Source organism: Paroedura picta, chromosome 4 (assembly GCF_049243985.1).
Source record: "Paroedura picta isolate Pp20150507F chromosome 4, Ppicta_v3.0, whole genome shotgun sequence".
Lineage (NCBI taxonomy): Eukaryota > Metazoa > Chordata > Lepidosauria > Squamata > Gekkonidae > Paroedura > Paroedura picta.
The window spans coordinates 5,547,186-5,560,085 of NC_135372.1; the positions used below are offsets into that span (position 1 = coordinate 5,547,186).

The 12,900-nt window shown below is 47.5% G+C and overlaps 1 protein-coding gene across 1 annotated transcript in view; it reads right to left on the reverse strand.

Annotated features, from left to right (window-relative positions):
• The window catches only part of LOC143834823 (semaphorin-4E-like), a 64,956-nt gene that overhangs the window by 34,477 nt on the left and 17,579 nt on the right, over positions 1 to 12,900 (reverse strand). Inside the window, exons 7-10 of the mRNA XM_077331640.1 lie at positions 9,543 to 9,653; positions 8,739 to 8,878; positions 6,124 to 6,299; positions 2,017 to 2,173 (exon numbers count right to left, since the gene is read on the reverse strand). Coding sequence (XP_077187755.1) covers positions 2,017 to 2,173; positions 6,124 to 6,299; positions 8,739 to 8,878; positions 9,543 to 9,653 — 584 coding nt within the window. The remainder of the gene's footprint in view (positions 1 to 2,016; positions 2,174 to 6,123; positions 6,300 to 8,738; positions 8,879 to 9,542; positions 9,654 to 12,900) is intronic.

Below are 12,900 nucleotides of genomic sequence, written 5' to 3' on the forward strand. Positions count from 1 at the left end.
GCAGAGATGGCCAAACTGTGGCTCTCCAGATGCCACCCCTGCATTAGAGGATATTAACTGTGGACAAAATGAGTCACATACTAGAAAAGGAGTTGGTTTTATACCCTGCTTTTCACTACCTGAAGGAGTCTTAAAGTGGCTTGAAATTACCTTCCCTTCATCTCCCCACAACCCTGAGAGGTAGGTGAGACTCAGAGAGCTCTGACACAACTGCTCTGTGAGAACAGCTCTAACAGGACTGTGACTAGCCCAAGGTCTCCCAGCTGGCTGCATATGGAGCTCAAACCGAGCTTTCCAGGCTCAGAGATTATTCCATTAGTCTATTTCTGGGGTAGAATCATAGAATCATAGAGTTGGAAGGGGCCATACAGGCCATCTAGTCCAACCCCCTGCTCTACGCAGGATCAGCCCTAAGTATCCTAAAGCATCCAAGAAAAGTGTGTATCCAACCTTTGCTTGAAGACTGCCAGGTAGTCAAACTGCGGCCCTCCAGATGTCCATGGACTACAATACCCAGCATTTGCTTGCAGGGGCTCATGGGAATTGTAGTCTAGCGATCCCCAACTTGTGGTCCGTCGACTAATTGGAGGTGGGCCGCGAAGGACGCCTCCCCCCCCCCCGGCCCTTTACAACACACTTTGGGTGTCATTGTCTCCCATCACTCCCAGATGGGACTATCTCGTTGCAGAGAAACAAGCTCAGGGTTCCCATTGGTTTGTCATTGTCATGAGCTAAAATTTCCATGAAAATAAAATGTTCCTTATGTTCATTGTTGTGGCGTGTCTGTATCTTATTTTGAAGGGATGTTTAAACATTACCATAGCGATCAGAGAGCGTTAGGGCAGTGGTTGAGAGTAGAGGAGTAAACTACCCCCCCCCCACCGGGCCTCAGGAAAATTGTCAAGCGTTGAGTGGTCCCCAGTGATAAAAAGGTTGGGGACCACTGTTGTAGTCCATGGACATCTGGAGGGCCGCAGTTTGACTATCCCTGGTCTATTTCTTACAGTACACAGTTAGTTGTTATATGAACAGAGGCTGCGGCTTGTCTCCGCTTGGCCAGAAGCTGCCACTCTTAACCACTACACCAAGCTGGTTCTTAAAACAATAAATATATGTTTAAAATATATTCAGGAATTTTCATTATTTAAGCTTTAGATTCCCTTAGAAGTATTTAATTCTGTGGGATTAAGACTTTGTTTTTAAAAGTATTTCACTCATTGCAAAAGAGAAACTATTTCATGAGAATTCCACCCCCTGCTCCCTAGAAGTTCCAAAATAGTCATTAGAAAAACTGGGGGTGGGTGGGGGGTGGGAGGGGAAATCCCCTGGGGGTTGGACTAGATGACCCATGAGATCCCTTCCAACATTCTAGGATTCTATGAATAGACGTGTTTCTTCTGTGAATGTCTGTGACTCCCTATTTCTAGTTAGAACTGTTGTAGAAACTAGTCACTGACTGAGCTCTCCAGGAATGTGCATACATCCCCATTTTAAAGTGTTTAGCCGCCACCATGTTTTGTAACGGCAAGTTCTGCTCAGGCAATTACACTCTGCAGGGGAAGAACTCATTTTTTTCAGAAATCTACTTCCCATCAGGTTCACTGAGCTGACCCAGACCATTCCCATCATGAAATACTGCCCATTTTCTCCATGCTTCCAATGGGTTTTACAAGTTGTTAATGCATTTCCCACTTCCACTACATTCCTCCACCCATCTGCCACAGCTAAGAAGACTCCAATGCTGCAGACTGTCTTCACAGAGAAACAGCTTCAAAGAAATCTGCTCATATTCCTGGCTGCTAGCAGAATAAAGAGCTGAGAGGGTCCCCCCCACCCCCACCCCCACCCCCACCCCTGCTCCAGTACAAAAACCTGCTTGAACATGAAAACAGACACTTGAAAACATAGATTCTCAGAGCGGCTCTCCGCTCAAGGCTAGGGAATGCAAGCAGCTTCTGTAGCAGTTTAGCAACATCCCCCCTGGCATATCTGTCCAACTAGGTAAATAAGGCTTACAGCCCCAGGCCGAGGGGTGGGCACCGCTCCCTTGTGCAGCACCCATTTCACATGGGAATGCTCCATGGAGAGAGGGCTCTTGTAGCTTCCTTCCCGAAAGATGTCTTGGATGGTTTCCACACTGAAGGCGCAAACTGCCGAAATGTCCAGCTTCCCCCTTTTACCAAAAAAGAAAGCGATGTAATAAGCAAGTGTAGATACTGTTGCAAAAAGAGGTCAATAAATCTTCATTAACAAGAGGAGGAGAAGAGGAGGAAAAGTTGTTTTTTATACCCTGCTTTTCACTACCCGAAGGAGTCTCAAAGTGGCTTGTGATCTCCTTCCATTCCTCTCCCCACAACAGGCACCCTGAGAGAGCTCTGACAGAACTGCTCTGTGAAAACAGCTCTAACAGGACTGTGACTGGCCCAAGGTCACCCAGCTGGCGTCATGTGGAGAAGTAGGAATCAGACCCAGTTTGGCAGATTAGAAACTGCCACTCTTAACCACTGCGCCAAGCTAGTAGGAATCACCATGTCCCTACCAGATGTTGACATTAAGCCTGAAGAAAAGTTCTTGTCTTCATAGTCCTTAAGATCATCCAAACAAGACCGGGCTCCTAGTTTCATTGGCTGCACAGTGGCAAGTAGAGATGGATCCCTGTCGCAGAGCTGGGATTGTGTCCGTGGGAATGGGAGTAGCCCCAGCATCAGGGCCCAGGTGGGAACTGGGTGGGACCATCCATGGATCCCATTCTCAAAAAATTGACAGGGGCAGGGTGAGCCCGGAGGATGCCAAGGGTAGGTGGTGGGGCCCAAAGGGTGAAGTGGCAGATGTATGGCCAACTCTTGCAGGGATGGGAGATGTTGTGGAAGTGGTTTTCAAGGTAAGAAACCTTGAGCTCATATGTAAGAAGAAGAAGAGTTGATTCTTATATGACGCTTTTCTCTACCTGAAGGAGCCTCCAAGAAGCTTCTAATCCCTTCTCTTCCTCACCCCACAACAGACACCCTGTGAGGGAGGTGAGACTGAGGGAGCCCTGAGTTTACTGAAGAAGAAGAAGAAGAGTTGGTTCTTATATGCCAGTTTTCTCTAACCGAAAGAGTCTCAAAAGGGCTTACAGTCGCCTTCCCTTTCCTCTCCCCACGACAGAAACCCTGTGAGGGAGGTGAGGCTGAGAGACCCCAGATATTCCTGCTTGGTCAGAACAGCTTTATCAGGGCTGTGACAAGCCCAAAGTCAGCCAGCTAGTTGCATGCGGGGGAGCGCCAGATTAGAAGTCCGCACTCAAACTTTGTCCTGCTGTTTCAAACCAACACAGCTACCCACTTGAATCTCTCAGTATTTTGAGCTCAGAGTTGATTTTTATACTCTGCTTTTCACTACCTGTAGTAGAATCATAGAATCATGGAAGGGGCCATGCAGGCCGTCTAGTCCCACCCCCTGCTCAAGGCAGGATCAGCCTCAAGCATCCAGGACTTGGGATGGGAGTACATGGCCTGGATGGCCCCTTCCCACTCTAGGATTCTATGAGTTTCATTCAGCAGTAGAATTGGCTTCCTAAGGAGGTGGGGAGCTCCCCTTCACTGGCAGTATTCAAGCAGCGGCTGGAAAGATCCTTCTCCTGGATGCTTGAGGTTGATCCTGCGTTGAGCAGAGGGTGGGACTAGATGGCCTGCATGGGGCCTTCCCACTCTATGATTCTATGTCCACCTTCAAGAGCTCTGCATGGATTTGGATGCTGGTGCTTTTGTGCCTGGGAACCGAGGGCCGATCCCCATTCATCTTGTTATGCTGTTTACTGCTGCCAGTGGAATCTTCCCAACGAGGTGCTGGATTACAAAGAGGCTCTTTGGTAGACATGGCAACAGGCCTTTGACTCAGCAGGCCTCAGTGCATGGAAAGGCATGCTTTGGGGCACCTGGAGGCATGTTGGAAATGCCTGACACTGCAGCTCTGTCTCATGGCACTGGCAACCACGTTCACAATTCTACACAACATCTGCGAGGAGAGCACTTAAAGACCAGGGCTGAATCTGCACTTACTTTGTTTATTCTGTTGTGGATCCTGCTGAATCCAGATCAATTTGAACTCGGGTCTTCCTCCCCCCCCCCCCCCCGAAACAGAAAAGTGTTCTGCACATGGTTAGGGACACGCAGAAGGGGAGAGGGGAGCCAAGCACAGCAGGAGCCTCTTTCTTTCTTTTCTTGAACAAGGGGTGGGATAGGGGATTGGAAACAGCAGAGGAGGGAGAAAAAAACCAAGAGGCAAATCTCTACTGAGAGAAGTTTAGGCTTCTGGAGCTTCTGCTGAGAAAAGTTAGGGCCTGGAAAGCAGGAACTGACGCCCTGGTCAATCAGGGCTTCTCTACCATGGAGTTAAGCCCCAAATTCGAAACAGGCAGAGCTCCACATGTTTTCTCATGCTTTCTCAACCAGATTCTTCAAATATTGAGGGTTATATCCATCTAGGACTAGGATATTGCAGGAAACAGGTAGGGTCACTCCGGATCAATCATGCTTGTTGCAGAGGGAAAATTTAAATTGGACAAAATCAAAATGGAAATCGCATACAGTGGAGATGGCAGGGACTGAATTGACCTTGGATTGGAATAAAACCTCCATGCAGGTTCAGCCCAGAATGAACCACATGCATGAGCAGGAGTAGAAGAAGAAGAAGAAGAGTTGGTTCTTATATGGCGCTTTTCTCTACCCGAAGGAGGCTCAAAGCAGCTTACAGTTGCCTTCCCTTTCCTCTCCCCACAACAGACACCCTGTGAGGTGGGTGAGGCTGAGAGAGCCCTGATATTACTGAAGAAGAAGACTTGGTTCTTATATACCGCCCTGATATCACTGCTTGGTCAGAACAGTTTTATCAGTGCTGTGGCGAGCCCAAGGTCACCCAATTGGCTGCATGTTGGGGAACGCAGAATCAAACCCGGCATGCCAGATTAGAAGTCTGCACTCCTAACCACTACACCAAGCTGGCTCTGTAGCTATAAAAGATGTCGCATTCACAGGACTGTACCATCAACACAAAAAAGGTTCAGAATGTCTTTCAAGACCCTCCTGTACTCTCCAGCTCCCCTGCTGTTCGCTATTCCAGCATCTCTCAGTGCATCTCCGTATGCCGTCTAAACTGTGCTCTCCAGATATCCACAAACTACAATTCCCATAAGCCCTACTTTGCAGGCCAGGAAACACGTACTTATTCCTTCCAGACCACATGTGAACAAGAAAGGCATTAGAACCCCAAAAATATTAGTGCAAAGCAGATTACGGAAAGAGTGTATTGAGGAACGGGAAAACCTGGAAATAGAATGATTATGGCATGGCATCATATGGAAGATCCTGCAGTCCAAAGAGGCTTGGGAGTTAAAGCTGGCAATAAGTTCTGTGACCATTTCCACATTAGGAGACATACCTTGTTTTAGCCATCCTTTAGATTTCCTTTGGATGCTGTGAGTTGACTCTAGCCTTTCTGCATTTGGGGGAAGGGGAGGAACAGAGGAGGGAGGGGGATGTCCACAAGGAAAGGGGCATTCCCAAATGACCCAAAATGGGGGGAAACCTAATTGCATGCATTTCTGCATGGGGCAGCCCCGAATTAGAGCCACTTGAAAAGATGAAGTCCAGTTTTATGGGGATTCCTTTGCTGCAGGGCAAGTTAGGGAGCAATTCAGGACTGCACCTGAAGAAGCAAATTTTACTGCAGAAATGGATGAAACAGTCAACCCTTTAAAAATGCAAATCTGAATGATATCGCTAGTGCAGGAACAGTCTGTGTGGAAGCAGCCAGATAGCACAATTCCATGCAGCACTATGGCTGAAGTCCAGAGGGCAGTATGGAGTCTACCCGTTCTGCTCAGCTGCAAAGTCACCCCTCAATTAGATAATATTTTTCCCTCACCATTTTCCCTCCTATTTCTGCTAGGCATTTTTACTTTTTTGGGAGGTTTGGAGCCTTCTTGTGGATTGCACCTTTCATTTTTCCAGGATGGAGACTGAGCACCGACGAGTTTCTCGTCATTAGTTCGGATGGTACCACTAATTGTCACGGTTCCGCCTCATTTCAAGCAGACACCTTTGCTATGTAGTTGGAACAGATTTCGGGGGAAAAACATCTTACCACTGCTGTGTAAAAATCCCATAAAAGATGGTCTCACGCCCGCCGGTGCCTTTGAGCATGAAGACGTCCTGGATGACATTGAACTGGAAATCCAGCTCAACAACAGAGCAGAGAAGGGTGGACTTTAAAAACGAGGTCCATCTGTTTTTCAGTACGCGCTTCCCTCCGAGGTCGTTCTGTGTGTGGAAGAAATATCCTGGTCAATGCTCTGTTCAGAGAGAGCCTGACTTCCATAAAGGTATGGTAGAATCTGACCTGGATAGCCCAGGTTAGGCAAGCATCATCAGATCTTTGAAGCTGCCTGGCCTTTTTCGGCCCTCGACCCTGCCTTGTAGAATGGGCTCCTGGAAGAGCTACGTTTGGTGCAGTGCCAGTTTGGTGTAGTGGTTAGGAGTGTGGACTTCTAATGCCGGGTTCGATTCCGCACTCCCCCACATGCAGCCAGCTGGGTGACCTTGGGCTCGCCACGGCTCTGATAACGCTGTTCTGACCGAGCAGGAATATCAGGGCTCTCTCAGCCTCACCTCATCAGAGATTCATAGAGTTGGAAAGGATCTCCTGGGTCATCTAGTCCAACCCCCTGCACTATGCAGGACACTCACATCCCAATCGCTCATCCACTGTCACCTGCCACCCCTTTGCCTTCACAGAATCAGCCTCTCCATCAGATGGCTATCCAACCTCTGCTTTAAAATTTCCAAAGATGGAGAACCACCACCTCCCGAGGAAGCCTGTTCCACTGAGAAACCGCTCTGTCAGGAACTTCTTCCGGATGTTTAGATGGAATTTCTGTTGAATTAATTTCATCCCATGTGTTCTGGTCTGTCCCTCTGGGGGAAGAGAGAACAATTCTGCTCCATCCTCCATATGGCACCCTTTTAAATACTTCAAGATGGCTATCAGATCCCCTCTCAGTCGTCTCCTCTCTAGGCTAAACAGACCAAGCTCCCCCAACATTTCTTCATACGTCTTGGTCTCCAAACCCCTCACCATCTTTGTTACCCTCCTCTGGACACGTTCCAGTTTATCTACATCCCTCTTCAACTGGGGTGCCCAAAACTGAACACAGGACTCCCAAGTGAGGCCGAACCAGAGCAGAGTAAAGCGGCACCATCACCGCCTGTGTTCTGGACACAATAATCCATTTGATACAGCCCAAAATCCCATTTGCCTTTTTAGCCACTGAGTCACACTGCTGACTCATGTTCAATACATGGTCTACTAAGACTCCTAGATCCTTGTAACTTGTAACATTATTCCTGGAGATTGGAAAATTGGGGAAGGTAGGGTGGGGTTTCAGGATTAATGGCTAGCTTGCTGGTGTTGGAGAACTGCATGGTTTTATGTATTTTATTTGTACTGCGTTTTAACTATCGTTAGCCGCTGGGAGCTGGCAGGCTGGGAGCAGTGGCCTATAAGTTTATTTAATAAACAAACTTAGCAGAATTGGCCTTGACTAGTATTTGGATGAGAGATCACCAAGGAATACCAGGATTGCGACGCAGAGGGAAGCAAGGGAAAAACCACCTCTGAAAGTCTCCTTTCTTGAAAACCCTGCAGGTTCACCCTAAATCAGCCATGAATTGACAGCAAACAAACGAACAAAAATGGTCATTCCAGGAGAACTACAGCATAAGCATTAGTGGAAGATCACCTGGCCAAGAGTCACAAAAGGGGGCAAAGACGGAGGGGGAAAGGGCCCTGATCTCTGTTTTTAGGCAGAGCTGGAAGACACATATGGAAACCTGTCTAAAAACCCAACAACAACCCTGCATGGTAGAAGAAGAGTTGTTTTTTATACCCTGCATTTCACTGAGGGAGTCTCAAAGCAGTTTACAAACACCTTTCCCTCTCCCCCAAACAGAAACGCTGTGAGGTAGGTGGGGCGGAGAGTGCCTTGACAGAACTGCTCTGTGAGAACAGCGAGCCCAGGGTCACCAGCTGGCTGCATTTGGAAAAGGAGCGAGGAATCAGACCTGGCTCTCAGGATTAGAGGCCACTGCTCTTAACCACAGCACCAAGTTGGTAGTGCAGCACTGCTTCCTCTGTTTTGGAGAGGGATGTATGAGAGAAAGAGGCTTGTACAAGGCCAGTTTATATGGCCAAGACAAGATTTTCACCCTGTGACCTGCTACAGGACATTAGCTTTAAATTAGGAACACAGAAGGATCCTTTAGGTCAGGCTTTCTCAACCAGGATTTTGTGAAACCCTGCGTTTCCCAAGCGGGTGGGAGGTAATTAATTTTTAGATATTTTAAAAACTGTTAAACATTCATTGGGTGATATGACTACATATGGCCCTGTCAACCCCCTCCCCTCTCCCCAAATGGCCAATGGTGGGCCTGGAGGGGGTGGGAAGGGGAGGGGGCCGGGTGGGCGTGTCCACAGCGATGCTTCCCAGTCACATTCTGCACGACTGCACCACTTCTGGGGTTTCTCAAAGCGTAACCAAGTTGAGAGAGGCTGCTTTAGATACTGGAGCACCAACATCTTTCTAAACCCTCTGAGACCAGGTGGGGAAACGTTGGCCTATATTCACTTGGCAATCTTAGATGCTGAACCATTTTTTTTTTAATTGCATCACGGTCCATCCAGGTAGGCATTCAGATACATACTGTGCAGATCTGGGCAACTCGCGAGACCAGAACCTTGCCATAGTACTCAAATTCAATGGCTGTTTCGGTGAAGAACACGTAAATTCTGTCTGTGCTTGTTCTGCTGTCCTGCACCAGAGCCAGGTGAACAAAGGCGGGCTCTGGAACATACAAGCACAGTCAAGGATACAAAACAGACTTCAACCGGGATTATTAACAGTCTTTTAAAAGCAATGCTGTAAATAGTTTCAGAAGACAGCTGTGTTGGTCTATGGTAGAAGAGTGAGCTTCACGTCCCGTAGCAAAAGCTGACAGCCCCAAAATCTTGTTGTTGTCTAGTGTGCTCTTGGACTCAAATCTAGCAATGCTTTAAACGTTTAGCTATGCGGGCAAGGACATTCTGGGGCACATAAACTCATTTATTAATCACTCCCTGCCCCTAGGGAACTCTAATGCTATAAAGGTGGCCACAGTTCTTTCATGCAGAATGTAATGCTTTTGACCTGTTTCCTATGTCATGCTCTGCTCGACACCGTTTTGTGCTTTGACTAAATGGTACCCCCTTTAACCTGTCTCTCTCCAAGGCAAGGGCATGGGATCTCTTTTCAGCAGCTGCTCCCATTCTCTGGACTATTTCGTCATGGCAGCTCCACAACTTTAGGGAAAGAAGGGCTGCTCCAAACCATTGTTATTTTAGAGGGTTTTTCCAGGTGAATGTGATTTATCCAGTGACGGGCGTGCTGGAAAGCCATCAGAAGTGCTCAACCCTTTACTGGAGACGTTTGCTAAGCTGAAGGGTCAAGAGCACAAAACCAAGAGCCTTACCGTTCAGCCACCGTGCCTTAAACTCCGTCCTTAGAGGGTTCTTCAAACTCCGAAGTATAATCGGCTCTGTACCCAAGAAGTTGTTGGAAGTAGCTGAATAGAGTGCACCGTCTGCAGCGGAGGGAAATAGAAAGACAGGTTTTCTTTCACCACCAATTTTACAGGAACACTTGAAATAAAGGATGTGCACAAAGTGTGTATGTGTGGTGTTTTTTTTTTTGGGGGGGGGGTTAGCACCTGGCAAATAAATGGGCAAGAAATGGAGATAGTGACAGATCTTATTTTCCTGGGCTCCAAGATCACTGCAGATGGGGACTGCAGCAAAAAAATTAAAAGACTCCTGGGGAGGAAAGCTATGGCAAATCTAGACAGCATCCTAAAAAGCAGAGACATCACCCTGCCAACAAAAGTGCGTTTAGTCAAGGCTATGGTATTCCCAGTTACAATGTATGGCTGTGAAAGTTGGACCATAAGGAAGGCTGAGTGTCAAAGAATTGAGGGTTTTGAACTCTGGTGCTGGAGAAGACTCTTGCGAGTCCCTTGGACTGCAAGGTGAACAAACCGGTCAGTCCTAGAGGAGATCAGCCCTGACTGCTCCTTAGAAGGCCAGATCCTGAGGATGAAACACCTCATGAGAAGGAAGGACACCCTGGAGAAGAGCCTAATGCTGGGAGCGATCGAGGGCAAAAGAAGAAGGGGACGACAGAGAATGAGGTGGCTGGATGGAGTCACTGAAGCAGTCGGTGCAAACTTAAATGGACTCCGGGGAATGGTAGAGGACAGGAAGGCCTGGAGGATCATTGTCCATGGGGTCGCGATGGGTTGGACCTAACAACAACAACAAAAGATCAAATAAAATAAATAATGCAAAAAGCTGCTCATTGAATCAATGAAAACCTACTAACAATGGTACGAGACAGAAAAGAAAAATCTTCAGTTATGCAGTGAAGATTTTTTGTGCTGTAGTGGCAGCTTCTCCCAGAATAATGTGTCTAAATCAAATCTCTGATGGCTAATCAGAAGCCTAGACGGCCAGAAGCCCCACCCATTTAAAAAAAATATTTGGTGAGCAGGTAGCACCCACCCCATTGGGGACACCTGTGACAGACTTTGCATTGGAAGCAGGATCCTGCAAAAGGCTTCTTTTTATCAGAAGGATGTTTCTAGTCTTGGAGCGTTTTCCCAGTCACTAAAAACTTAGGGGCAATACTCATGAAGCTCCATGGAATTTCATTACTTTTACACTAAAATCTTTCAATACAGGCACAGTGCTGAATGTGCCTCCTGTTTGCTGCACATTTTGTGAATCCTAAGAAAATTCGATTTTCCTCTCCTCCCTGGAGGGAATCTGCAATAACTTAAAGTGGAAGCTCAAAAGACCCATTGGCTTCCTCAACTGTTTCCTGCCTCAAAATGATGATGTTTGAGGTTCAACAAATGCTGTGTCTCTGCCCGCCCGCACTCCTCCCTTCCTTACTGTATTAAAAAAAAATTGAACACGATTGCGTTACAATGCAGTTCCAAAGTAGTACAAGTACAACATACACACTGCATCCGCACCTCCCCTCCAGCAAGACTAAATGTTCAGAAGAACACTCTTTGCAAATTTCATTAAGGGGGGCATTTTTCCATTTTGATTGGATGAGAACACCATTATGTTAGAGTGGAGAGAGCTACTGGGGAGAGTTGCTGCTGACCAGGTGAGGCTATTGTTCTGCCTGGGTGAGGTGATTGCTGGGTAATTGTTGGGAGGCTTAAAAAGGGCTGCTCCTCACCAGAGGCACGAACCTTTGGCGCGAGCCGAAGGGCGAGAGACAAAGGGCTCTTGGCCTGTGGTTCTTGGCTGAGCAATTAGAATCAGTAGATTATATCAGTAGATTATATTTCCCTAGTACTTCCACTGCCTAGACATTACAATGGACCTCCAGGACACTCATCCCATCATCTGCAGTGAGTGTGACATGATTGCCTTCCTCCCAGAAGACAAGATGGACTACAGCTGCCCCAAGTGTAAGCTGGTAAGACTTTTGGAGGAAAAGATTAGGGCACTAGAAAACAGAATTATTACTCTGACCCAAAGTAAGAAAGGGGAGGAGTTCGTAGTCCAGAGCTCTGCAACATGGAATAAAGAGAATAAAGAGAATACAACCAGTCCTGAAGAGGACAAGGAGGTTGACCACAATAGGGAGCCTCTGCAGGCAGTTCGGAAAAAGACTGAACGGCGAAGGGCGAGACAGTTCTCGGGGCCTTTGGAGCTCCAGAATAGATTTCAGGCCCTTGCAGAGGAGGTGCAAGGGTCAACAAGGGAAGAGGTCCCAAAACAAACTCTAAGACAAAGGGAAGAGGCCATGGGGACAGAAGGAAATGGAGTTGAGAAGAAAAAAAAAAAGGAGAGTACAGGTAATTGGAGACTCCCTGCTAAGAGGAATGGATCGCCATGTGGCTGGGCCCGACCCCCTAACCCGAGAGGTGTGTTGCTTGACAGGGGCGAAAATTAAAGATGTTTCAGAAAGGCTGCCCAAACTCCTCAAATCTACGGATCGCTACCCATTTGTGATGGTCCATGTGGGAACGAATGACATGTCCCTGAATACCATCGCTCCTATTAAAAAAGACTATCAAGATCTGGGGAGGAAGCTCAAGCAAATGGGGGCACAAGTGGTATTCTCTTCAATCTTGCCTGTCAAGGGAAGAGGAATGCGTCGGGAGAGGAAGATAATGGAGGTGAATCACTGGCTGCGTAGTTGGTGCCGGCAGGAGAGATTTGGTTTCTGGGACCATGGGATAGGCTTTCTTGAGGAAGGCCTACTAGCACCTGATGGACTGCACTTATCGAAACTGGGGAAGAATGTGTTTGGCAGGAACCTGGGGAGATTCATCAGGAGAGCTTTAAACTAAAGCCACTAGGGGAAGGAGACGATCAACATAGGGAGTGTATGGAAGGAAAACTATCGGAGGCAGCCCAACCGGCAAGGCCAGCTCATAGGGAACCAAAAGTAAAAGGATTCAGATGTCTTTATACTAACGCCCGAAGCATGGGCAATAAAAAGGAAGAGCTGGAACTTCTCATGCTGATGGAAAGGTATGATCTAGTAGGCATCACAGAAACTTGGTGGAATGATTCTCATGACTGGAATGTAATGGTGGATGGATATGAACTGTTCAGAAAAAACAGAATAGATCGAAGAGGTGGAGGAGTGGCACTGTATGTGAAGAAAGGGCTTACCTGTCAGGAAATTCTAGTGAAGGAGAGCATATCTACAGTGGAAAGCATCTGGGTGAAAATAAGCAAGGGGAAAACAAACAGTGTGGTGGTTGGTGTCTGCTACCGACCGCCTGACCAACGAGAGGATGTGGA